The sequence below is a fragment of the Cavia porcellus genome, unplaced genomic scaffold (genome assembly GCF_034190915.1).
Source record: "Cavia porcellus strain 051 isolate PalLab524CR breed Dunkin Hartley unplaced genomic scaffold, mCavPor4.1 scaffold_5, whole genome shotgun sequence".
Taxonomy (NCBI): domain Eukaryota; kingdom Metazoa; phylum Chordata; class Mammalia; order Rodentia; family Caviidae; genus Cavia; species Cavia porcellus.
In genome coordinates, this window is record NW_026947488.1 from 25,967,677 (window position 1) to 25,992,158 (window position 24,482).

Sequence of the window (24,482 nt, forward strand, 5' to 3'; positions counted from 1 at the left end):
TCATTTTTCTATAATTGTTTATCTTCTGGTTATTTTCTATCTTCCCCTTCTCTTGTTTTTTAAACTTTATCAGTTGACACGTGCAAAGTATGCATATTTATGGGATAGAATGTGATATTTTGATTAAAAAGTATACATTATATAATGATCAAATTAGTAATTAACATATCTTGCCATATATATATATATATATATATTTTTTTTTTTTTTTTTGTACTAGAGATCAAACTTGTGACTTCATGCTTGCCAGGCAGGCGCTGTGCTGCTGAGCTATGTCCCTGACCCACCGGATATTATTTTTTGGCATGAGAAAATCCAGACTCCTCTCTTCTAGCTTTTTTTTTTTCTTTATTCTTTTCTCTTTTTTCTTTTTGAGACAGGGTTTCACTGTGTAGTTCAGTTCAGGCTGGCCTTGCACTCATTTTGTAGCCCAAGCTGGTCTCCAACTTGCCGTAGCAGTCCTCTTGCCCCAGTTTCCCACATGCTGAGATTACAGATATGCACCACTGCTTGTGGCTTTCTTCTGGCTGTTTTGAAATATATGCATATAGTTAATTCTAATCACCCTACTATGTAGAACACCAGAACTTATTCTTCTATCTAACTGTAATCTATTGCCTCTTAAAATATAATGTCCAAAACTATGGTCAGTAGATTCTATTCTAAGTAAATTCTGATGTATGCTGAATAGAAAAGAAGTCTCACTTTGCACATGGAGAATATATTCCATTGATGTTACTAAAATCACATTAATTTTTTGGGCATCACCACTGTCCTCTTGACTCCTATTGAACATATATACCACTTAAACCTTTTTAAGGCTTTTTCACGTATAAGTAGATATCACTTAGCTGTCCTATACCTCTACAGTTGTGCTTTTGTTCCCAAGTATAGGACCTTAAGTTTGTCTGTGTTCAGATTCCTTTTGTTGGAGTCAGCCCATTAAAACTACCTTGTTGAAATGTTTGGGTCATTTAGCATTCATTCCTTCTTCCTTAACCTAAGAGCTGGGGTCACCTGTGAGCCACTACACCAGCAAAAATAAGAGTTTGAGAGAAGGAAAATAGTTTGCCCAACATCAAAGACTAGTCTGTAAAGCTAAGTATACACTATGCTGTCCAAAATAGTGACACTATCCACCTGTGATTATTGTGCACCATTGAACTAGTCCAAAGATCTCAAAGACTGGCTTCAAGAATATAAAACATCGCATTTTTACAATGCAAAATACTGAAATAATATTTCAGGTCTAATGAGTTAAATGAAATTACAAAATTAAGCTCCTTTAAAGAAGTAAGATCACTTCCAGTTTTTCAATTTAATGTCCTTTGCTGAAATCATTCCTTCGTGAAAATATATGATACAAAAAATATGAGTGGTAACTATCTTTTTCCCATCCAGGATGTGTCTAGTCCGAATGAAGCAGGAAGGCCGGAGTGGGAAATATATGTGTCAAATCATAGTTCATTTTATGTGGGAAGATGTTGAGCAGCGTGGCAGAATCATGGGGGTAAGTGCTTCTTTATTTTTTATTTTTTGGAACAAGGTTTTGCTGTGTAGTTCAGATTGATCTTGAACTCATTGTGTGGCCAACACTGGCCTCCGACTCATGATGATTCTCTTGCCCTCCTGCCTCGGCCTCCTAAATACTGGGATTACAGGCATGGACCACCATACACAATTTGCTGTCAGATACTTGATCTAGACAGTTCTGATAACAGATCACTTGATTTGAGTTTGGAAGTTTTCTTCTTTAGAATAGCCTTGTCTTTGGATTTCTGTAAAATGCTGCCTAATGTCAAAATGCAATTTAACGGTAGTCACTTTTTGTACCTTTGTGGAGAGTGGCACACCATAGATACTTTGTATGTTTTTACAAATTATTGTGATTTGTCAATGTGAGGATATACTGTGTGCAGAACTAGTAGTCAGGAGTGGAATTGGTAAATAGAGGGAATCAAGTATTAATCCAGCTTAAGGACACTTTTTTCTTGCACTAATTTAGTATTAGTCCTCCTTAGTTCTGATGGAAAGATCCTGGTATTGGGCCTACACTGTCTTTAGGAACTGAAAAAGTAGGCTTCTTGATCACTAGAAAACTTTGGCAAAACACTCACTGAAAATGTACATTTAACAGTCTGAGGAAGGAGAATACTCGTATGTCACATGAAATGTGATGACAACAGAAAAATGAAACCAAAACGTTGAAAGTAGGTTATATAAACAGTAATCTCTTTTGTGTATTTTGAGTGTCTGGCCCATGTTTTAGTAACTTGTAGTTCCTTTTGTTTCTCATATTGCCTCCAGCTTGTGAGCATCCAAAATAGAACCATCTGGGTCATGAAGTGGGTTAATTTGGTTTCTTTCATATTAGAGCAAAGTTCTTCTATGGACTGAGAGGTAAAAAATGTTTATAAATGTGTTATAAAGTCGCGTGTGTCAGAATAAAAACCAAACAGTGAAAAGCATTTACTGTGAAAAAAAAGTGTCTTTCCTAGCCTAACTCCTAGAAATAACCATTGTTTGTACTTGATGTATATCTTTCTAGTGTTTTTCTATACAAATATATAAATGTATATTCTTAAAAACATAGATGGAGTTACGCCATTCACACTATTCTGTGTCTTGGCTTTTTTCACTTAATATATATTAAATATGTTTTAACATTATTTTTTGAACTCAAAATATTTTAATTAAAGTTGAAATCCTTTAATCATCCATCTCAATTCCGGGCATTTTCCCCTTTCAAAAAATAACCACTGTTTCCACTTGTGTGTATCTTTTACAACTCTTCTAGGCTATCTGTAGAAAACAGATGATAATGGATTTTGTGTGTTTTATTATACACATAGTGTTCATTGTCTATATTCACAACTTCCTTTTCACTCAATAATGTCTTGGGAGGTCTTTCTGTGCTGCACAGGAATTCTTCAATCATGTTTTACTTTTAGTATAAATATTTTCACATGCTTCTGTGCTATTGGCTATTGTTATTGGTCACTATATGCAAAGTTACAATCTTTGAGAGTACATCATGAAGTTGATGGTTGCCTCTTGGGAACCTGGGTTGAGGGTTTTTCAGATTCTGTCTTTGAAGAACTGCATGTATAGGCTTTAGGTATTTTCACAGACATTTACATGCCATTCTCTGGGACAACAGACCATTGGAATTTCCTTTTTTTTTTTTTTTTTTTTTGTCTTTTTGTCTTTTTTGAGATAGGGTCTCGCTATGCAGTTCAGGCTGGCCTTGAGTTCACTTTGTAGCCCAGGCCAGTCTTGAACTCTATGATCCTCCCACCTCAGCCTCCCGAGTGCTGGGATTACAGGTGTGAGCCACCGCGCCCGGCTGACCATTGGAATTTCTATTCATTATAGGAAAATTATAGTAAATACAAAAGTTTTAGCTGTTATCATCACCACCACTAACACCGTCATTGTTACCCATTTTGGAGTCAGTATTGAACTCTTTTTAATTTGGTTCATTTAACTTTTCTTACTGTCATGCTTGCCATTTGTCTTAGCTACCCAGAGTAAGATCAGCAATCCTTAAGTTATTCATTCAGCTGGGTGTTCCATATATCCTTAGTACTTATGACCCAATTCTGTGGCAGCACATAGTGGACACAGAGTCATGTTGGACTTCTTAAATCATCCCATTTTATGGTGACCAGTGATATCCTTTGCCCAGTGAAAGGCTTGACTGACTATTTTTCTTATCACTATTTGCTAAAGTCTGCTGGAAGTTGGGCCACTAGAGCCATGTGGGCCACAGCTGTCTCATCCTGAATAGCTTAATAAACCATAAATTGCTGACTCCTAGACCACAGAAGTCTTATAATTGTCCCTCTGCCTCACTCTGTGAATTTCCTTCTAGGACCTCTGTATACCTTTCTATGCAACATTCAACACTTTGGGCCTTCTGTATTACTTTGTATTTATGTCCTTTCTACTTAACTGGAAGCTTTATATAAAGAGGATACTGTGTTAATTAGTTTTTTATTTATGTCATAAACATTGAATAAATAAATGCTTGTCAACAGGGTGAATAAACTGAACTTCAGCCTCTGAAATTCTTTGGGGTTTTTTTGGCGGGGGGGGGGGTACCAGGAATTAAACTAAGAACCTTGCACTTGCTGGTCAGGTGCTGTTCTGCTGAGAAATATCCCCAGCCTTTAAAATTCTTTTTAAAATTTAGTTTATTTGGATTGGGGGTTTAGCTGAGCTGCATAAGTGCCTGCTTGGCAAACATGAGATCATAAGTTCGATCCCTGGCACCCCCCAAAAAAATATTAGCTTATTTATCAGATAAATCATGCTTGATTAGTCTGTGGTCCAAGTGTACATCAGTGGAACATTGCAGGAATTAATTCTCCCATTTTATCCAGCCTTTTTTTTCTGTTTGGATTATTGTATTTTAAGTTAGTATTTCTCAGATTTCAATGTGCATAAGTTTCACCTTTGTTCAAGTTCTTCTTCAGTAGGCTTTAGGAATGGGGCTAGAAGCTACAGTTCTAAAAAGTTTTCAGGTAATACCAGTGTTTCTAGTACAGGGGAAGGACAGACTCCTTTCCCCACCCTCCACAGTGCTGGATACTCAACCCAGGACCTTGTGCATGCTCAAAAGGTGCTGTCATGGGGCTATGCTCCCAGCCTGCAACTCTGTTTGAATAGCAAGATTTTAGTAATTCCTCTGGTACAGGATCTAAATTTTCCCTCATGAAGAGAAATGCCCAGGGTCTGGTTTACTTATAAAGACTACAATAAAGATAATGACTTTAAAATAATAGAAGTTTAGAAGAGTTGGGGAATTACTATTATTTTTCTGTTATAATAGACTTAATCTTCCCTTTCAGCCTTGTAGTATAACCATAGACACTGTATAGGAGTATTAACCACTTTTAAGTTGTGTGTGTGTGTGTGTGTGTGTGTGTGTGTGTGCATGCTTGTGTCTATGGAGGGTATCTTAGTCTTTTGTGAGTGTACAACCTGAAGAAATGGGACATGTAGCTGGACAAAAATGGGCAGTGTGGAGCAGTTTCTTTATTAAAACAAAACAAAAACAGGTGGTGTATGAGGGCCTAACTACATGATTTCCAAGTTTCTTCTCAGCTATGAAACCTATGATTTGAAGGTGGTAATTTGCAAATCTGTCTCTGTGTTATTTGGCATCCCAGGTGTACTTTTGTAAGAAAATGCATATAAAAAGTAAAATTTATGAAGTCAATTAATGTAGTGGTGATTTTTCTTATGCCAAAGGGTTCTTATGGGCCATTACTTTGAGTGAATTGGTGAGGGGAAGATGAAAACCAAGAGTGCCACTTGGGAATTGATAATAAATCAGAAATTTGAATCAAGAATGCCTTTGGAATTAGAATTCCAGTCAAGAACTATTTTGACATGAGTGTTCTAGTCTATAGGTGCGAAAAGTTTCATTTTATGAAAGTTTGCTTTTTATCAGCTTTTTAGGAGTCCAGCTATTATGAAAAATGGGGCAGACCAGTATATCATCAGTGAAGCTGGAACAAAAAGCAAGCGTTATATTTGAAGCTACAAAAGTCACATCAATAATTTAGAGGGTTCTGACTTTAAAAAATATTATTTGGGATTTAAATCTATAAAGTAGCTGTAGAAATAAAGTTCATTATATCACCTCATCTGGTCTTGTTTTATTTCATTAGCTAGTTCTTAAAAAACCTTTGTGAGCTGAGTTGCAGCTGAAGAGGTTGGAGACCATTTTTCCTTGGGCCCTTGCCGCACTCCTGAGTGTTGGTAAGAGTAAGAACTAAGACTTGACACAGCTGTAAAAACAGACAGCGCCTTTGGCCTCAGCACTTTCTCCTGGTGCAGGCAGATTTCAGATGTAAATTTCACTCTCTGCCTCTCCTAATGAAGTAAGTTTCTTTTGCTGGGTTTGCAGCCAGGTGTGTCTAGTCTTATGGCTAACTGGGTGCTTTACTTAATTTTTCCATTTGTGACATTTCAACCAAACTTAAAAAACAAACATAAAAATTAGCTCAAGGCAGTGGCTCAAAGTGTTAATGGTAACCTTAGATTGGCTAAGCGACTTCCTCTCAGTTCTGCTCTGCCAGACATCTCCACCTTGTGGCTTACAATGAGCAGGTTTAAACTTTCCAGGCTGTGGAGACAGAGATGGGAAGCGGTGGGGGTGGCTAGAGTTAAGAAATTGCAGTCCATCCTTATCAGTGGTACCTGGCATACCTGATGCCTCAGCAAAACTTCAGATGATTTCTTGCTAGTAGTATTCCAGAATAAGAATGGTCCTCCTGGGCCAGGGATTTAGCTCAGTGGCATAAGCACCTGCTTGGCAAATGCGAAGTCATGAGTTCAATCCCCAGTACCAAAAAAAAAAAGAATGGTCCTCCTGTTACCTCCTGGTTGCTTGCTTTCTGTTCCAGAGCTGCTTGATGGGATGGTGCAGGGGGAAGAAGTGGTAGAACTGTGGGCCCAAATGTTTGGTGAACTACTTTGCTTTTCAGAACTATTTTTTTGCATTGCAAGGTCCTATGTGATCATATTCCAGACACCTTTCCAAATTCATTTCCCCTCATTCTTGAACGTTAAATATGTGAAATCTTCTAGCATGTGTGTGTGGCATTTAGTAAGCATTCAGTGAACATCACATTCCATCCTTCTTTCATATACTGTTCCCTTCGGCCAAGCTGAATCCCTTATTGTTCCTGTCTTGTGTCTTTCTTCATCTGTGGATACAGCTAGATTGCTGTAACACTCCAGCTCGAGAGCCTTTATCACAGATGGAAAGCCAATCCCAGTTTCCCTAGGTGAAGAATTATAACATATGTGTACCCTTCTTTGGGCCCTTTACTCTTTCTGCTTTCTGTAATGGTTACTCATTATGTTGACTGTCTTCCAGGTAAATTCCTAGAGGAAAGGATCCTACTTGTATCCTCCTTTGTATTTTCCAAAGTACTGGTAATTGTCCCTTGGCTCACTAGGTGCCCAGTATATATCTAAAGAATGAAAGAAGACAGAATAAAATGGAGCAGGGACATGGCTTTTTTTTTTTAATTGAGAATGTTTGTTTACTGTGTTAGTTTTAAATATTGGAAGAAAAAGAAATGAGAAATCATTTCCTCTACTGTCAGTTTTTGTGTTTCTTATTTTATGCTTTCCCGTTTTCTAATGGTGTTATTTTATTAAAAAACAATTTATACATGAGAGAGTATTTTATGTTTCTAAACAAAAAGGCTTTAAATCTTAGCAAAGGCATTAGCTTTCAGGAAATTTTTTTCTAAGCCTCAAAAATTTCCTTCTATCTCCTCCTCCTCCATAAAAATCTTCACACAGGGTTAGGTATACAGCTTAGTGGTAGAGCACTTGCCTACCTTGCCTAGACCCTGGGTTCCAACCCAACCACCATAAAAACAAACAAAAACAAAAACAAAAAACTCCTATTTTACTATGAGGTCAGAATTTTGCTATGCTTTCCATCTCAGATCAGAACTGAAATTCAGTGTCAAAGATTTTGTTTTTAAAGACAGCCATGTTAAAAATACAGTTTTTGTGGTCATAGATATGAATGGTGTGAGTGTAAATAAAGAGCAGTCCCTTGGGCTGGAGGCCTTAGAAATAAGAATATGTATTTGTTCTCATATATCAATAGTTCTTTTGAAAGTAGTTCAATGACCTGAGAGGTTGGAGTAGCTACTGTTATTAGGTGAAAAAAGGCTCACTTCTTAGAAGGCAGAGTAATTCCATTTTGGGATTGGCTAAGGAATTTAAACTGAGTCCAACCGAAGATGTACTTCTAGTGGAGGCATTCCTGTTTCCTCTGCACTAAGAAGTGACAGAGAACACAGAGTTAGTGTCTAGGCAGTTTTCCAGTTGACCAGGTGCCCGTCTATACAGCCAGAACACTAGTCTGGTGGCTCAATTGTGTATTCTTCTGAGTGCCTCACAGTATGCACTCCATTTCAGGAGGTGTCACTGAAAGAGAAGTGATACACCTTTCTGTGTTTGAAATGAATCATAGCATGAAACCCTCTATGCACTTGATCACTTACTTCTCAGGACTGTTTTTACCTTCAGTTACAGATTCTGCGTTTTCTGAGACCTAATTTGTCTTTGTATTCCCACTGCCCCTGAAATAAAGCTTTACATGTAAGAGGGTTTCAGTCAGTTTCTTGACTGAATGAGTAAATGAGTGACTGAGCCCTTTCTGATGTCTTTAGTTGATTCAGTGTAGAGAAAGACAGTGGCTTGATTGCATTTTTCAAAGCCCTGGCTACCTTAGGGCATACTTGCTGTCTTGTCTTTCCATAATGCCCTAGCTTAAGTACCCCTCCTAACAAATGCTCCAGTTCATCTCATCCAGGTGTCCTTTTCAACCCCTCCATTTCTTTTGCCTCTAGTATCTCTGCTACCCTATTCCATTTGATACTGTTTGTTCCTTAGCCACGGCAGAACTTATAGTTGAATGCACAGAAGACTGGACACAGCCAAAGTCATTTTCCAACTTACCTTTCAGGGGTCACTCTTGTTTCTCACTCAGGAGGCAGGAGACAGACAGCTCCATAAAACTCTTCCTGCCTTGCTTCTGATGTCACCATCAGTCCAACCCCCACAAGCTGGAATTCCTAGAGCCATTCTCCACCTTTCCCTCATTTGCATTCAGCGTATGTCCAAGGGTTATCCTCTTGTGTTCCATGGCCATTTTAATCATCTCTCTTCTAGTATGAGTAGTTTCTAAAGGAACTCCTAGCTATTCCTTACTCTAGGGAACTAGATACCTGCCAGAGGCTTTCTAACCCCACATCCAAGCATATTCCTCTAAGTTAGAAACCCCTGAGGATTCTCATCACATAAAGAACACATTTAAACTTCATGGCAATGTGTACAGAACCCTTTATAGATGTATAGAATATGTGTGTTCTTAGACGATACATGCTGAAGTATTCAGAGACCCAGTGTTTTGATGCCTGAAATTTCAAATGATTTTGCAAAGAAGAGAGAAATATATGGACATATAGTGATAAAGTGAATATCATAAAATACTATTTTAACATTTGTGGAGGTAAAGGTTAGACAAATTTTTGTTGTATTACTATTACAACTTTTTTTAAAAACCAGAAGGCAAAAATAGTCACATGCTGGCTATAGGTCTCCTTTCTGGTCTAATCAACCAACTGTTACTGCCTCCTACACACACACACACACACCTTGGAAAAAATGTTTGCATGCACACACACCTGTTGAACTCATGCCAAACTTGTACTAGAGCTGGGTATGCTCTGGTGGGTGTGCCATGTTCTTTTATGCTTCTAGACTCTTATGCTGATCCCTCTGGTTAAATGGGTCTTACCCCCATCTCCTCTGCTTGTGGTACTATACAACACAGCTGGATACTACTACTAGATATTTTTCCCAGCACTTACATGTAATGTTAGTATATTTGGCCATCTCTCCTCTGTACTGCTGCATCATTATGTACAAACTTCTGAGATAGAACTTACCATGGTGTGCTGTAATCGTTGGTTTATGTGGCTCATTTACATTGGATGAGATAAGAATCTTGGGTTCCTTGGTGTTTTATACTGTGTGCCTAATGTAATCATTACATAAATTCTTGCCGGGTGAACATAGGAACTTCATTGTTAGCATCTGGCTAGCTTTATCTCCCAAATACCGAATTCATGATCTTCTCTGATCATACCTGAGTTTAATTTCTCTGGCCCTTTCTCCCTACAGAAATCTTTATTTTTCTCTCACTGTCCTGCCTCATGGATTCCCAGTACTTTTAAGCTTTGCAATAGTAGATTGGAAGCCTGTGTGTGTGTATGTATATTTTCTAGTACTGGTGGTTGAGTGTATGCCCTTCACATAGAGCTACGTATTTCTCTCTCTCTCTCTCTCTCTCTCTCTCTCTCTCTCTCTCTCTCTCTCTCTCTTGCTTTATTGTCTTTTTGAGACAATATCTCACTATGCAGTTCAGGCTGGCCTTGGGCTCACTTTGTAGCCCAGGCTGGTCTCAAACTTACAATGATCCTTCTGCCTCAGCCTCCCGAGTGCTGGAATTACAGGAGTGTACCACTATGCCCAGCTATATACCCCTTTTTAATTTTTTTTTCTTGAGACAAGGTCTTGCTAAATTGTCCAGACTGGATTTGAATTTATCTTCCTGCCTTAGTTTCACAGAGTGCTGGGATTTCAGCATGTACCACCATTTCTGGTGGCGAGGGATTGTTTAACTTTGGGATTCTCAATCTATGGAAAGATCTTGCAGGTATGTGCAGTTTGAAACATGCCTCATGGAGGACCTTGCTCTACAAGTCCGGTCCCATTGATATTTCCGCGATAAAGAGGAGGAGACCCAGGAAAGCTCATTAGTTTGCCCCCAGTCATCCAGCTAGAAAACAGAATAAATATAATTTGAGCATGTGGATTCCAAGTTCTCCACAATGCCATCCCAAAATTAACCTCTTTTCCTGTTACCAAAGACCAAAAGCACAGCTTTTCTTGAATCTGGAGGCTTTCCATTTCTAAAGTCCATTCCCAGGTGTGAGACTTCCCTTACTTGGAATTTCTAATCTAATATGACAGGGGTTTCCTACTCCACAGGGCTAATACAGGTTAAAAGAAGAAAAAGGACAGATAAGAATGTTAGCTATGCTCTGAATTTATTTCTTTTTCTAGCATTTAAAATCTGTCTCCACATCATCTGAATTTGCCTTTGTTGATTTTACAATTATTTTTCAGAGACTTCTTGGTTGTGTTTTTTTAAGACCAAAAGAACACCGAGACTGAACACCGGAGCTCGGAGGGGCTGGGCCAGGAGACTAACAAAGGCGACATTATACAGAGCACAGTGAAGCCAATAAATGAATTCAGGAGACACCTAGATGTGTTTCTAGAGAAGGGCCTTAGGGGGAGGGGTCTGTAAAAAGTCAGAAGGGTGGAATTTAGATAAAGTGGGGCTGTCATGTTGGATAAGGGAACAGCCTCTTTCTGTTTCTACTGTTGCCTCAGATTTCTCATTCTAGTTCATTCAAAAGTTAAAAACAATCTTTATCATGTACCCCACAGTAACCCTCCATCCCTCCCACTCTTACTTAGGAAAAAAAGTCTTACGGCTATTTTAACATGGTATAATAGTGTTTGTTACCTTCATGCATCTGTTGGATGTTCCTAGGGAATGTTAGAGTTAAAACTGGAAAGGAATTGTGGAATAATGGTCTAGAGATTCCCAAATTATGGCCCCAGCTTTAGTACCATTTGGAAATTTGTTAAGAGTGCAAGTTCCAGGATTGTACCCTGGATCTGCTGAGACAGAAACTTTGGAGGTGAGACTCAACAGTATTTTTGTAATAGACTTTCAGTTTAAGAACCACTCTTTCTAGTCTGACTTTTTCTTTTAACTAATGGAGAAACTGGGAGAGCAGCATACAAGTTAGAAACCCACAAATGAGGAGGCTCATTTCTTTTGATTGCCAGTTATTACAGCTCTCTTGGTAAGAGGAACAGAGTACGCACATGTGCTAATGCCATGTTGAGAAATGTTGAGAATGTCAACCTAATGCAGAACAGAGGTCCCCAGTACTAACATTTATTGTGTCTGCTGTCTTTGTCATGCACTCTACAAACACTATTTGAACTTTACATCTTACAACAGTCTTACCTATGAGATACAGTATATCTATCCCCATTTTATAGCTGAAGAAATTAAGGCTCAGATTAGTATGTTAATTTCCTATATAGGTATAACAAATTCACTGACTTAAAACAACAGAAATGTATTCTGTCTTAATTGATTTTGTGGATCCAAAATCAATTTTACTGGGCCAAAATTAGTTGTTGGCAGGGGTGTGCTCCTGGAGAGAATGTGTTCCTTCCTCTTTCCAGTTTATGGTGGCTGCTGACATTCCTTGACTTGAGAGTGCATCATGGTAATCTCTCCAGGGTTTTCTCTTCTGTCTTGGTCATGTTTTCTTCCACTTCTCTGTCTCCTAAGGATATATGTGATGCCTACCCAGAAAATTAAAGTTAATCTCTCCATCTGAAGAGTTTTAATTTAGGCTGGGCATGATACCCATAAATCCCAGCATTAGGAAGGCTGAGGCAGGAGGATCACTGTGAGTTTGAGGCAAACCTGGGCTACAAAGTGAGTTTACAGCATGCCTGAACTGCACAGCAAAATCTTATCTCAAAAAAGACCAAAAAAATCTAAATTTAATCAAAGCTGCAAAGTTCTTTTTTGCCATATAAAAGTAATATTTACAGGGCCAAGATAGCAGCATAAGTGCCTGCCTGGCAAGCGTGAGGTCATGAGTTTGATCTCTGGCACCAGAAAGAAAGATAGATAGATTGATTTAAAGATTCCAGGAATTATGGCATGGGTAGCTTTTGGGATACCATTATTTATTTTAGCCTACCATGGCTATGTAACTTATCCAGGCTTACAGAGTTAGTATGTTAACCTGGGAGGGAACTCAAACATGTTGGACTCCAGACTTTAGTTCCTACTCTTGATCAGTATGTGCTGCCTGAAAAGGTCATTACTGAAACTATGACTTTAAACTGGGTGTGGTTGGTGCAAGTTTGTAATCCCAGCATTCAGGAAGCTGAAGCAGGAGGATCGCTTTGAGGGAAACCAGCCTGAACTGCATAGTGAGACTATGTCTCAAATCAATCAAACAAAACAAAATAAAACTGGCTCTAGTGTTAGAATCAAGATTAACAAATATAACTGTGTTCTCTTATTTCTGTAATAATTAATAATGTAGTACTGAACCTGTGGATCCTTAAGTCTCTCATTTTGCTGGTCCTGATTTCTGCAGTTAGATTATTAGCTTCTAGAGGATAAACACATATTTATTACATTACACTATATAGCATACATAAATTATATACAGTATAATATGTAAATATTAAAGATACAATTCATATAATATTTCTTGGGCCCACATTCCCAAGCTTGGATGTGCAGAAAGAAAAGTACAATTTTAAATGTACTTTTTAGTAAATTTACAATATGGTACTCTACCACCACTGTCTAATCCAGAACATTTTTATCACCTTAGAAAGAAACCTTGTGCCCATTAGTAGCACTCCCCAGTCTCTCTTTCCCTAGCACCTGCTAAATACTACTTTATTTTCTGTGTGGATTTATTTACTTGGGATTTCATATAAGTGCAATATGTAATATGCAGCATTTTATTTTGTCTCCTTTTCCTTAGCATGATGTTTTCAAGGTTCATTTATATTTTAGCATGTTTAAATATTTCATTCTTTTTTACTGATAGTCTTTTGTATGAATACATCACATTTTGTTAAATATTAACATTTGGGTTGTTGCCACTTTTTGTCTTTTATGAATAATGATGTGCATATTTCTGTAACGGTTTTTGTCTGAACATATGTTTCCAGATCCCTTGGGGATTTCTGGGTCCTGTGGTGACTACGTTACTCATGTTACTGCATGAGGTGCTCTCATACTATATCTTCTATCAAGTGATTTGAATTCCCAGCATTATATTCTTCCCTTATTTGTTCATTATGAAATAGCATTCTCACAGTATGTAGTTTTAATCACATCCGCATCCTGCCACCAAGTAAACATTTATACACACCATTGCAGACAGTTCTAAGGAGAGACCATGTAGTATAATGGGAGGAGTTCTGGCCAGCCTAGCCACTTTCTGGGTGAGCTTGAGTAAGTCAGATCACCTCACCTCTCTGGGGAGGTGAGTTAGATGATTTCTACATTCTCTTCCAGACTTAACATTCAGCAACTCTGTGAAAGTCTGAAAAGCTAGCCTTGTGTTAAATCCCAGAGCTTGTGTTCTGTTTTTTTAGCAGTTCATCATTCTCTGTCTGATTTCTGTTTCCAGACACAAACAAAGTTTTACCCATCTATTCATCCATTTTATTGTGGCCTGCTAGCTTCCAGGTACCGTGCTAAGCACTGAAGAATGATTGAGACATTGTCCATAATTCCCTAGACTAATAGGAGAAGACAAATATATAAACAAATAATTGCAGTAGTAAGAAATTTCCATGTTTTGAATTTGCTGAGACTGCTCAGAGAGGAGCTCTGGGTAGATGACATTTGATTTGCATCTTTCTGGATAGTTGGGTATTTACTCTCGGAGAAGAGCATTCCAGGTAAAGGACCAGTGTGGATAATGTCAGAGAGTGTTGTGCAAAGCAGGAGGACATTTGACATTTTTTGGCCTTTTTTTTTTTTTTTTGGTTTTGTTTGTTCTTTTGAGATAGTGTCTTCCTAAGTTACCCAGGTTGGCCTTGAACTTGGAATTCTCCTGCCTCATTTTTTCCTATTTTTTTAAGGGTGTTTTACACTCAAATTTCTGAGTAAGGGCATTCATTGAGCAGTTAAGGAGACTTGGTCAAGATTTGGGTTTTCTTCATAGCATTGGCTCCATTTGGACTCTCGCAAATGCCGTCTTGTCCCTCTAAGGATTTTAGTTACATAAAATACAAGTATTCCGAATGTAAAGTTTTACCATATGATTAGCACAGCCCAAATTAAATTTCTAACGTTTGACTAGAAACATACATGGAAGGCTTTGTGTGTTTTCAACTGCCCCTTCCCAGCCCCCCAGACTTCATGAGGAGTCATTGTACAGCTCTTTTCCATGGTCACTGTTCTCTTCCCTTTTACTGGAGGGCAAAACTAGGGCAGAGAAATAATTTTTACTCACTTCTGAAAGGTTACAGTAATAAAGAAACTCTTGTTAACATCAGAGGACATTGCAGCCAAGAGTTTTCACAGTCTGGCATTGTTTATTTTACATGTAATTTGGAACCTTCTGCACTCTTAAAATATTGGCACAAAAATGTTTTAACTCTTGCAGTACCTCACTGTAGGCAGCAACAGGGTGATGTCAGTGGAGCAACAGGGCTCTGGAGGGCTGATTTCCTTTTCCTGTTGGAAAAAGATGGTATAAGTCATTTGAGTGTGGATGTGGGCATATACACCTTTCTGCATTGAGAATTAAGAACTTTCTCTGTCCTGATGAGCGGCTTCATCCAGCAGTAAGAAGAGTATAACAATCCTGCTTTCTTTTTTGCCATGGCTGCCAGAAAGTACAGAGCTTCCTTATTTAGCTAATTTTGATAGAATTATTTATTTTCCCCTTCCTCTGTCACACATACTTTATTATTTTACTCTTTCCTTTGACTTTTGTTTTGTTTGAGATGCATCCTGTCTATCGACCAAACCCTGTGCCAGGTGTTTTGCAGACATCATCTCATTTAGTCTTTGCAAATTACACTGACATAGAGCTGAATGCCAGGGGACAAGAAAATTAAAGCACTTGCCTGTAGCCACTATAGTAAATCACAAGACCAGATCTGACTGATTTTCAAACCTTTGCTTTTTTGCCTATAACATAAACTTCTTACTTTAAGCCAATTTGAACCTTTTTTTGAAAGTAGATAGAGTCTAATAGAGTGAACAAATGAATGAACTAGCCTCTTAGTTTATAGAAACACAAGTCATTTATCTTAAAGGAAACAATTAGTAGCTGACCCAGTCAAAGGGTTTTTGTTGTTATCAGGTTGAAATGAAGACTGATAGACAATCACAGAGAATGCTGTAAGTTAAACAGGAAGAATACCAGACTGAGGATTAGGCTTCCTTAGTTCTAGGCTCAACTTTGCTCCTGAAGTTCTTTTTCCATCTCAGATCCTGTGGGCTTAAATAGATTTATTAACCTGGCCCTTAATAAGACCCAGGCATTCCCCACTGCTGGCGATGTTCTCTGCAACCTGTCTGACCTGAGGACTGTGGCCTGCTTTCCCATAAGCTCTCCTTCCTCTGTCTGACTCTTCCTTAGCCTTTAAAATGGAGTTTTGGCAAAACAGGTGGAGCTTACCACCACCAGGTGAGTTTTGCAGGGTTGTTACCCAGCTGTGCCCTTCTTCAGGGATCTCCAGCAGGGGACTCCTTCCCCTGCAGGATTTTGGCTCTGAGCAAACAATATGGTGCTGCATATACACAGTGGCCACCATGCCTGCTCATGCAAGCTGAAGGACCATCTGTCAAAGCCAAAGAGGATCCTGTACCTTCAAGTGCTGATCCATTTTCAGAGCCCACCAAAGAAACAAGAAAGACTCAGGATTCAGCTCTTTTTTGCTCAGACAGAGCTCTGTTCCTTTTTAGAACAAACACCTGCCCTGTGCTTCTTAATCTGCAGGATTTGTCTCTGTGGTGGATCCAGATTAGTACATGAATACACAATTCTGGGTCAGAGAAACAGGCCGTTCTCCCCCAAATCTAGTGAAGACTCCTGTGAGTTTTTGTATTCTGCCTCTAAGATGTGGACATTTAGGGCTAAAAAGTCCAGGGGCCAGCTACCTGTTTAAATAGCAGTCCTGGGCTGAGGATTATCTCAGTGGCATAAATGTGTGCTTGGCAAGTGTGAGATCATACATTCAGTCCCTAATACCAATAATAAATAAATAAAAATAAAAAATAAAAAACAGTCGCTTTCTATCTTAAACACACAGACCTGGGGTCTTATCCTGCCTCTGCCACACTGTGGCCTTGAGGCTCTGGGAAAATGTCTTTACTTCTTCCTGTTCCACTTTTTATATGACTTGGTACATATTGGGCACTGATAAATAGGAGCTCTTAGGGCCCATACGTGAACTTTTTCAGTAGCAGGTCATAAGCATAAAGGAGGTATCTGTATCTATATCTGTATCTACATATCTTTCATGCTTCCCTGGACTCTGATATTCTGCAGGACAGAGATCTTATCTTTTATCTTTCTATCTCCTGATCAGCCTGGGTTAGGCCAGGCACACAGAAGGCATGCAGCTGATGACTGGCTCAGTCTAACAGAGCAGGGCAGAGCAGCCTGGCCATGCATGCCCTAGTTTCTCTGTGTGTACTTGGGGAAAAAGTAACCCCTTATTTTGGAGGCTTTGAGGACACTTTAAAATATGTTTGAAGTGTTTAAAGCTCTTTGAAAGGAAGGTACTGGGGAAATTAATGATGTTTTTGCTGTTCTTGGGAAAGCCCTTTTTGGTTCCCAGTGAGTTTTCTAACACCTCCTACTCAACTCTCTTCCACTGTCAGTTTTTTTTTTTTTTAAATAACTGCTTGGTGTAATACTTCTTTGCTTATGACTTATAAAGATAATATTTTTGGTGTTGGGCGTTTGACTCCTTCCCAGGAGAAAAGTTTATATCAGAATAATTAAAGGTAAACTGTGTTGCTCTTTTCCAGGCCTTCGGCAGCTGAGCTGCTGGGTTTAAGAATCAGCAGTCTTACGATATGTACATGGCTTTGAGGAACTGAAAGATGATTCCCATTTAGCACTCAGTGGCCTTTTAGGCATCTCCCATTCTACTACTTTTCAGCCCAGTTCTATCTATTTTGAGTTTCATATGAACTCTGTTGTCTTTGGCATCTTGAGTATAGATATTGAAGGCTATTTCCCCTCTTTCAAAGACAGAAAGTATTTATCTTCTGCTGTGCTTTAAAAATCCAAGATGAGTTACCTGCCAAAGAAAGGCTTTCTTTTGAGAAAGGATGGTTCACCTTCTCCCTTTCTCATGCAGCACAGTGGTTCAGAGCAGTGATACACATATGAAGTTTTTCATTCTCCTTCCCCCATGAGCCCAGATGCTCTACACTGTCATAAAGAACTCATTCAGTGTCTGTTGTATAGGGCATTGCCTGCAGATGCGGAATAGACCAAAATATGGTCTCATCCTCCAGAAATTTATGGTGAAGCCTCCAGTAAGCATCCCTGGTTCTGTCCCTGAGCAGTGTCATCTTCTTTCACATCAGTGCTTCCCAGCTTTTAGCAGCAGCAATCTGCCAACCTGCCCCCACATTTATATATCACACACAGCACGATATATAAATTGTTCATTTTAGGGACCTTGAATGACAGGATTAGGGTAATATCACCAAATTACCATCTGTCAGTCTGAATATTTTTTATTTGGCTTCTAATATCCCCTCCTCCCTTTTCTAGAACTGTCTCTTGTTTATACCTGTAGCCTCAGCAATTAGAACAGTGGTCACTGCACGGTTAGCATTGAATATACATTTGATGAAGGTATTATAGAACATTTTCCTCTAGTTCCAATGGCATTATTAATTTGTGTGAGTCTATTAAGGATTGCCTCATTTACTTAAGCAACTTTCTTGTCCTTACCACATGCTAATTTCTAAATGCTGTTTATAGAGAAAGTATATCTGAAGGAAGTGATTTTATAAGGCTTACAGTCTAGCTTATGACAGGAGAAAAAAGTCAAATCTTTCCTAGGTTCAGTACCAAACTAACTAGATAAACAAGTATGATGTTTACCTGCTGTTTTGTTTTTACTTTTGTTGTTGGCTATAGCAGTGCTGAGTGTGAAGAGAGGACGGGGCTAGAAAACAAGTAAGATCCAAGTGCCAAGGAGAGGGATTGAGACCTTGTGCCTGCTCCCCATGTGAGGAGTTGGGGTTAGGGGTGGGTTTGTAAACTTTCCAAGGCACTGTCACAAAGAAGTTGAGGGAGCTTGGGCACAAAAGCCAGACTGTTTGGATGCAGATCTCACCCTAGCCATGCGACCTTGAGTAAGATAGTTACCCAATCTCTGTGCCTCAGATTCCTCTATATAAAGCAGAGTAACTGTAATTCCCGTCTTTCATTCTGCAGTATTGTGAGGGTTAATTGAATTATAGTATGTGAGGCTCTTCAAGCAGAGCCTGAGTTAGATAAATATCCATCACAATTCTATTATTAAGCATTTTCTTCTCACATTAATGTAAAAAGAAGAAGGAAAGATAGACTTGCATAGTTTTGAGGAAAAACTGAGGGTTAGAATAATTTGACTTCAGAGTCACAAAATGGGGAGATGGTACCTAGGGCCTAAAGCTATACTTAAAACTCCAGGAGATTTCCAAGCCCTGAGTTGGAACTTGAATACACACTACCAAAGAAATATATATAATGGATGCAGGATTCTAACAGAATTTTCTCTTTCCTTTGAATAAAATGCCCTTTTAAGAATGTTTTATTGAAGAAAAGGACAAAAAAGGAGAATCATCCTTAGAAATGAGGCATTCTCAGTGCTCACAATGACAAGTGTCAGTTGCATGATAGGGGCATGAACAGTACCGCTTGGCTCCCTACCATCCTTTGCCAAATAATCTTAGCTGTGCTACTTAGTCTCCAGTTCAACCATTTTCAGGCCCTTTTCTTTTCTCTTCTCTTGTCTTCTCTAGTCTTGTCGTGTCTTTTCTTTTCTTTTCTTTTCTTTTCTTTGTCTTTTCGAGACAAGATCTCTCTGTGCAGTTCAGGCTGCCGTTGAGCTCACTTTGTAGCCCCGGCTGGTCTCGAACATGATGATCCTCCTACCTCAGCTTCTGAGTGCTGGAATTACAAGCATGTGCCACCATGCCCGGCTCTCAGGACATTTTTACAAGATTCTAGAAGCTATCAATTGAATGCAAAGTCTGTTTGAGCTTTAAAAGAATGTTGTCCCAGCATTCAGAAGACTGAGGTAGGAAATACATTGAAACCTGAGAGTTTCAGACCAGCAGTTTAAAACCAGTTTAAACAAGACAGCAGGATTCCATCTCGGGCAAACAATCAAAAAAGAATATTGAAGTAAGTCAAAAACTTTTCTGGGCATTTACTAGCTCACTGATAATTAGGCAAGCCATGTGACTTTTTTTTTAATGTGACTTTTCTGAGCCTTTGTTTCCTCATCTTTACAGAGGGAACTACCACTGGCTCAGTATTTTGGAAGCTGTACAGCTCTCAAAGTAAGCAGTGAGACTACCACAGTGAAAGACAAGCATGGGAAGCAATGGCAATGTCCACCTTACTGATTTACTTTGCCTGGGTGGAGTCATTAATTCACTGGGGTGATTTGGTTCATTGTCTTGGTTCTGTGTCTTTCATTCCCATTGCTGAAGAAGAAAGCAGAGTGGGTAGATAAAGGGACTAGGAACCTCAGTATGGGGAGGAGCTAGATTTTTGGGTCCTCTGAGAAAATGTTGCCATCCAGGTGGCATGTATCTTCTTTAGGATCTCTGCAGATAGGACACTAGAGCCAGCAATCTCAGTATTGCCTTTAGGTTTTCTAGGTTGATTAGGTCCTTAGCATCCATAACAAGTGGCATTGCCTCAGCTCCATTAGCAGAGAATTCGATAACTTGTTGTTTATTTAACTTATATATCTATGTGTTTGCGGTGGCTGGTAGGGATGGAGAACAGACATCCTGTAGTTTTCTACTGTATTCAGTCTACCTACATTTAACAGAAAATCATTAAAAGAAGAAAAATTATACCTGTAGTTTTTCTGCACTTACAAATGCAGTCAGAGACTCAAAGTGCAATTAGGACTCTGCTAATGTCTGGGAATCCTAGTGTGCCAGCATCTTCTCCCCAGCAGGAATCAGACCTCATTGGTGCAGTAGAAAACACAGAGGACTGAGAGAATGACATACTGACATGGAGTGAAGAAATTACTGAAAAGGAGGCTCAGATTCCTAGGTTCTTGTGTGCTACATCCCTGCTCCCCTGGAGACACCTGCTGGGCTCAAGCTAAATACACATTCTTGTTCATATTACATCTTATCCAAGTAAGATTTTCCATTACTACACAACACAGGAGACTTTAAGGGCACAGTGTTTGCTAAAACCTTCAAGACTGATTGTCTACACTCGTGCTGTTAGGGTCAGGAAGTCTTCACTGTATGATTGCATGCAAACGTTGCATTTTTCCTTCACCTTCTCTCTTTGCTGTCTTCAGTGAAATCTGATTATGTGCAAGTCACAGCCTCACCTTTCTCCTCCATGTCCATGTGATAAGCCGATCCTCTTGTTCCTGGTGTAGACATTTCCTTTGAAGAAATTTCCTCTTTCTTCTTTATTTCTGTGGCCACTTGGGTTGACTCAGTTTCTTAATGACTCTCATCTAGACAATTGCACAATCTCCGCTGGGGTTTTGCTTCTGTTCTTTCCCTCTAGGACCTGAACTTGTAGGGTTACTTTTTGCAAGTAAATCTGTGCATGTAACTTCCCTGTTCTTAGAACCCTTCCTTGTCTTCCTCATGTGGCATTTAGAGCCATTTATAGATAGCACAAACTGCCTTTTGGACTCTGCCTTCTGCTTCTGTCCACCATAAAATCTTTAGGACAGACTTTCTTCTGAAAATGCTGTACCTGTTCCCCTTTCTGTGGCTTTGCATGTAGCACTGCTTTTTTCCACTCTCAAGCACATATTGCAATACCTAAAATAAATAGGCACTCAATGCTTATCAAACATGTACCAGACTATGCTGGATTCTGCACCCCAGACAAGCTGGCGGTGGTTTAACAAGGACATTAAGTTACTTCATGGTACTACTGTGCAGACTCAGTGTCCTAAGATAGGCTCTAATATGTGCATGATTTAATTGCAGCTTGAAATAGCTGTTGGGGAAGAATCATTTGTAATAGAAATTTTCTTATTGTGGTAAAGTGTACAGTAAATTATTTATTATTTTAACCATTTGTAAATATACAATTCAATGGCATTAAGTACATTCACAGTGTTGCATATCCATCATCACTATCTATGCCTAACACTTTTTTCTCATTCCCATTAAATAATAGCTCCCCCACTTCGCCCTCTCCTCATCCCTGGGAGCTGCTCTTCTGCTTTCTGTCTCTGTGAATTTGCGTATTCTAAGTACCTTATAACTATAAGTGGAATTACACAATATTTGGCCTCCACTGACCTGTTTCACTAGGTATAAGGTTGTCAAGTCCCATCTATTTTATAATACACAGTATATCAAACTGCATACCTTTTCATGCTGAATGCTATGTACTACATGTCGTTTATCCATTCTTCTGTTAATGGACATTTGGGTTATTTCGAGCTTTTAGCTATTGTGAATGATACTGCTGGGAATATTGGTATATGACAATTCTCTTCCAATCTCTGCTTGCATTCTTCTTGGATCTATAACTTAGGAGTAGTATTGCCAGGTCATATGGTAGTTCTGTGTTTAGCCTTTTGAGAAACTACGAGACTGTTTTTCATGGCAGCTGCACCATTTTACATTCCCTCCAGCAACACATGAGGCTTCCAACTTTTCTGCTGCCTTGCCAACACTTATTTTTCCTTTTGTTTTGTTTGTTTTTGTCTTTTTGAGACAGGATCTCACTGTGCAGTTCAGGCTGACCTTGAGCTCACTTTGTAGCTCAGGCTGATCTTGAACTTGCGGTGATCCTCCTGCCTCAGCCTCCCCAGTACTGGGATTACAGGCATGCACCATCTCCTTTTGTTTGTATCTTAAATTACAGCCATCTTTGTAGGTATCAGTGAAATTATCTTGTTATACTTTAAGTAACTGTCCTGCTAGTTCACCTTGACTATTGACAATTGGTGATCCCCAATAAATTGTTCTCACTTTCCAATTCTTGTATTTCACAGCAGAAAACTAAAACCTAACCAAAACTTTCACATACAATTACTTATCAAGGCATAAGCCATTTTTAAAAACTTAGATGAATAAAAAGATATTGATTAGGAAAGCTTTCTATTATTTTTCCATTGTACTTATTATAAAACAGGTAGGGATAAAAGGTAGGCTAATTTTAATCTGCTTACCATATCTCCTACTAGAGTTTGTTGGCTGTTATCTTGTTAGGGTGACAACTACAGAGTTTTGTTTAATTTGTTTTGTTTTGAGACAGGGTCTTGCTAAATAATCTGGACTGGCCTCAAACTCATTACAATCTTCCTGCGTCAGCCTCCCAAGTGCTGGGATTAACCTAATTGGGTTTGGTTTGGTTTTAGGGATTTTTGTCTGTTTATTTATTTATTTTTTTTGTTTTATTTTGTTTTGGTTCATTGGTTTTGCGATACAGAATTAAACCCAATGCCTTATAATTGCTTAGCAAGCACTCTACAACTGAATTAAACCCCCAGCCCTTTTTATTTATTTATTCATTCATTCATTCATTCATTCACCCATTTTTAAGGTACTAAGCATTGAACTCAGAGCCTTTGCACTGAGCTATATTCCCCCGCCCTTTTTTATTTTTATTTTTTTAATTTTAAGACAGTCTCACTAAATTGCCCTGCCTGGGTTTGGATTTGTGAACCTCTTGCTTCAGCCTACTGAATAGCTGCAATTACAAACATGTACCATCATACCCAGTGCAAAATTGTTTTTATGTGTAGTCTAAAGTGTGTTCCTCTTTACTTTAAACTTGGTATAAGTGTGTTGACTCCAAGTCTGGAACTCCTACAAGGAACTGGAAGTGGTCTAAAGACTTGTTTCATATTGATTTGAGAGGGGTGTGGGGTTTCAGAGGCCACTTGAGGACAGATAAAAATGACAGGAGTTGTGCCTTCTCAGCTAGAACGAAGTTGTGTTTGACAAACATTAAAACAGCAGCAGCATGTTCAAACTTGCTTATACCCAGGGAGCTTTCAAGTACTGTATGTAGCCATCCATACTGTATTTATAGCAAAAACATTCTAAACAAAACAAAACATGACTCATTCCAGTGATATGTGCTGAGCAATGTACCACCTTTGCCCTCGAGGAGCTCATAGTCTAATACAGTTTGTGTGTGTCTGTCTGTCTGTCTTTAAACAGATCATTAAAGTAGTACCATAGTGCTCCTGCTGGAAGTATTAAAACACATGTAAGGGAAAAACCAACAAGCTTCACAGAAAAAAATCATGAAAAAATGAGGTGATGCTTTTTCTATAGTGAGGGCAGTAACAACTCCTTAAAGAATCACTGGGAAGATTAAAAGAGATAGCACATAAAAAAACTTAACAGTACAATGTCTGACACATGGCAAACATTCAATGAATGTTAGTTAGCTGGTTTTAGTTTTTAATGAATTGATAATGATGTTATAATCATTGTTGTGAGCAACAGAGGCTGACCTAGGGGAATTTAAGCAAAAGAAATTTACTAGAAGGTCCCAAAGAAGGGAAAGGAGAGAGCTAAGGAGCTTAATACTAGTAACTTATGAACCCTTAGCTTTGTGGGATGGCCCAACATCAGCTGCCTTTTATCTTTGGTTGTCTCTGCTAAGACAGAATGTAAGTAATCAGTTTGTGGTGTGCACGTCTCTATGAGAGGAAGGGGTTTCTTTCCAACTCATGTGAAGAGAAAAGTGGGTCACTGACCTACAGAAAGGCAGAGGGCGGGGCTGAGGAGAAGAGGAGAGAAGTGAGAAGAGAGAAGGGAATCATGTCACACAGCATCAGGGCACTTCTAAGGGCTACTGATCCATAAGGCTAGAGATGGAAGCAACCAAGCCAGCCTGCAGAGCAGTCTCTGGATGTTTCAGTTGGCTATAGAATACCTGTGCCAACTCTGGTATTCTTCACTGAAATGTCTCCATGTTTTTTGATGTTCTTCTTCTTCTTTTTTTTTTTTTTTTCTTTTCTCTTTTTGGTTGTTTGGTTTGGTTGTTTGATTGTTTGTTTGTTGAGACAGGGTCTCCCCATGTAGT

General features: G+C 38.9%; 1 protein-coding gene across 1 annotated transcript in view; it reads left to right on the plus strand.

Annotated features, from left to right (window-relative positions):
* LOC100722249 (ubiquinol-cytochrome c reductase complex assembly factor 1) overlaps positions 1-24,482 on the plus strand; it is an 89,835-nt gene that overhangs the window by 48,642 nt on the left and 16,711 nt on the right. The window contains exon 7 of the mRNA XM_003467773.5: positions 1,402-1,510. Coding sequence (XP_003467821.1) covers positions 1,402-1,510 — 109 coding nt within the window. The remainder of the gene's footprint in view (positions 1-1,401; positions 1,511-24,482) is intronic.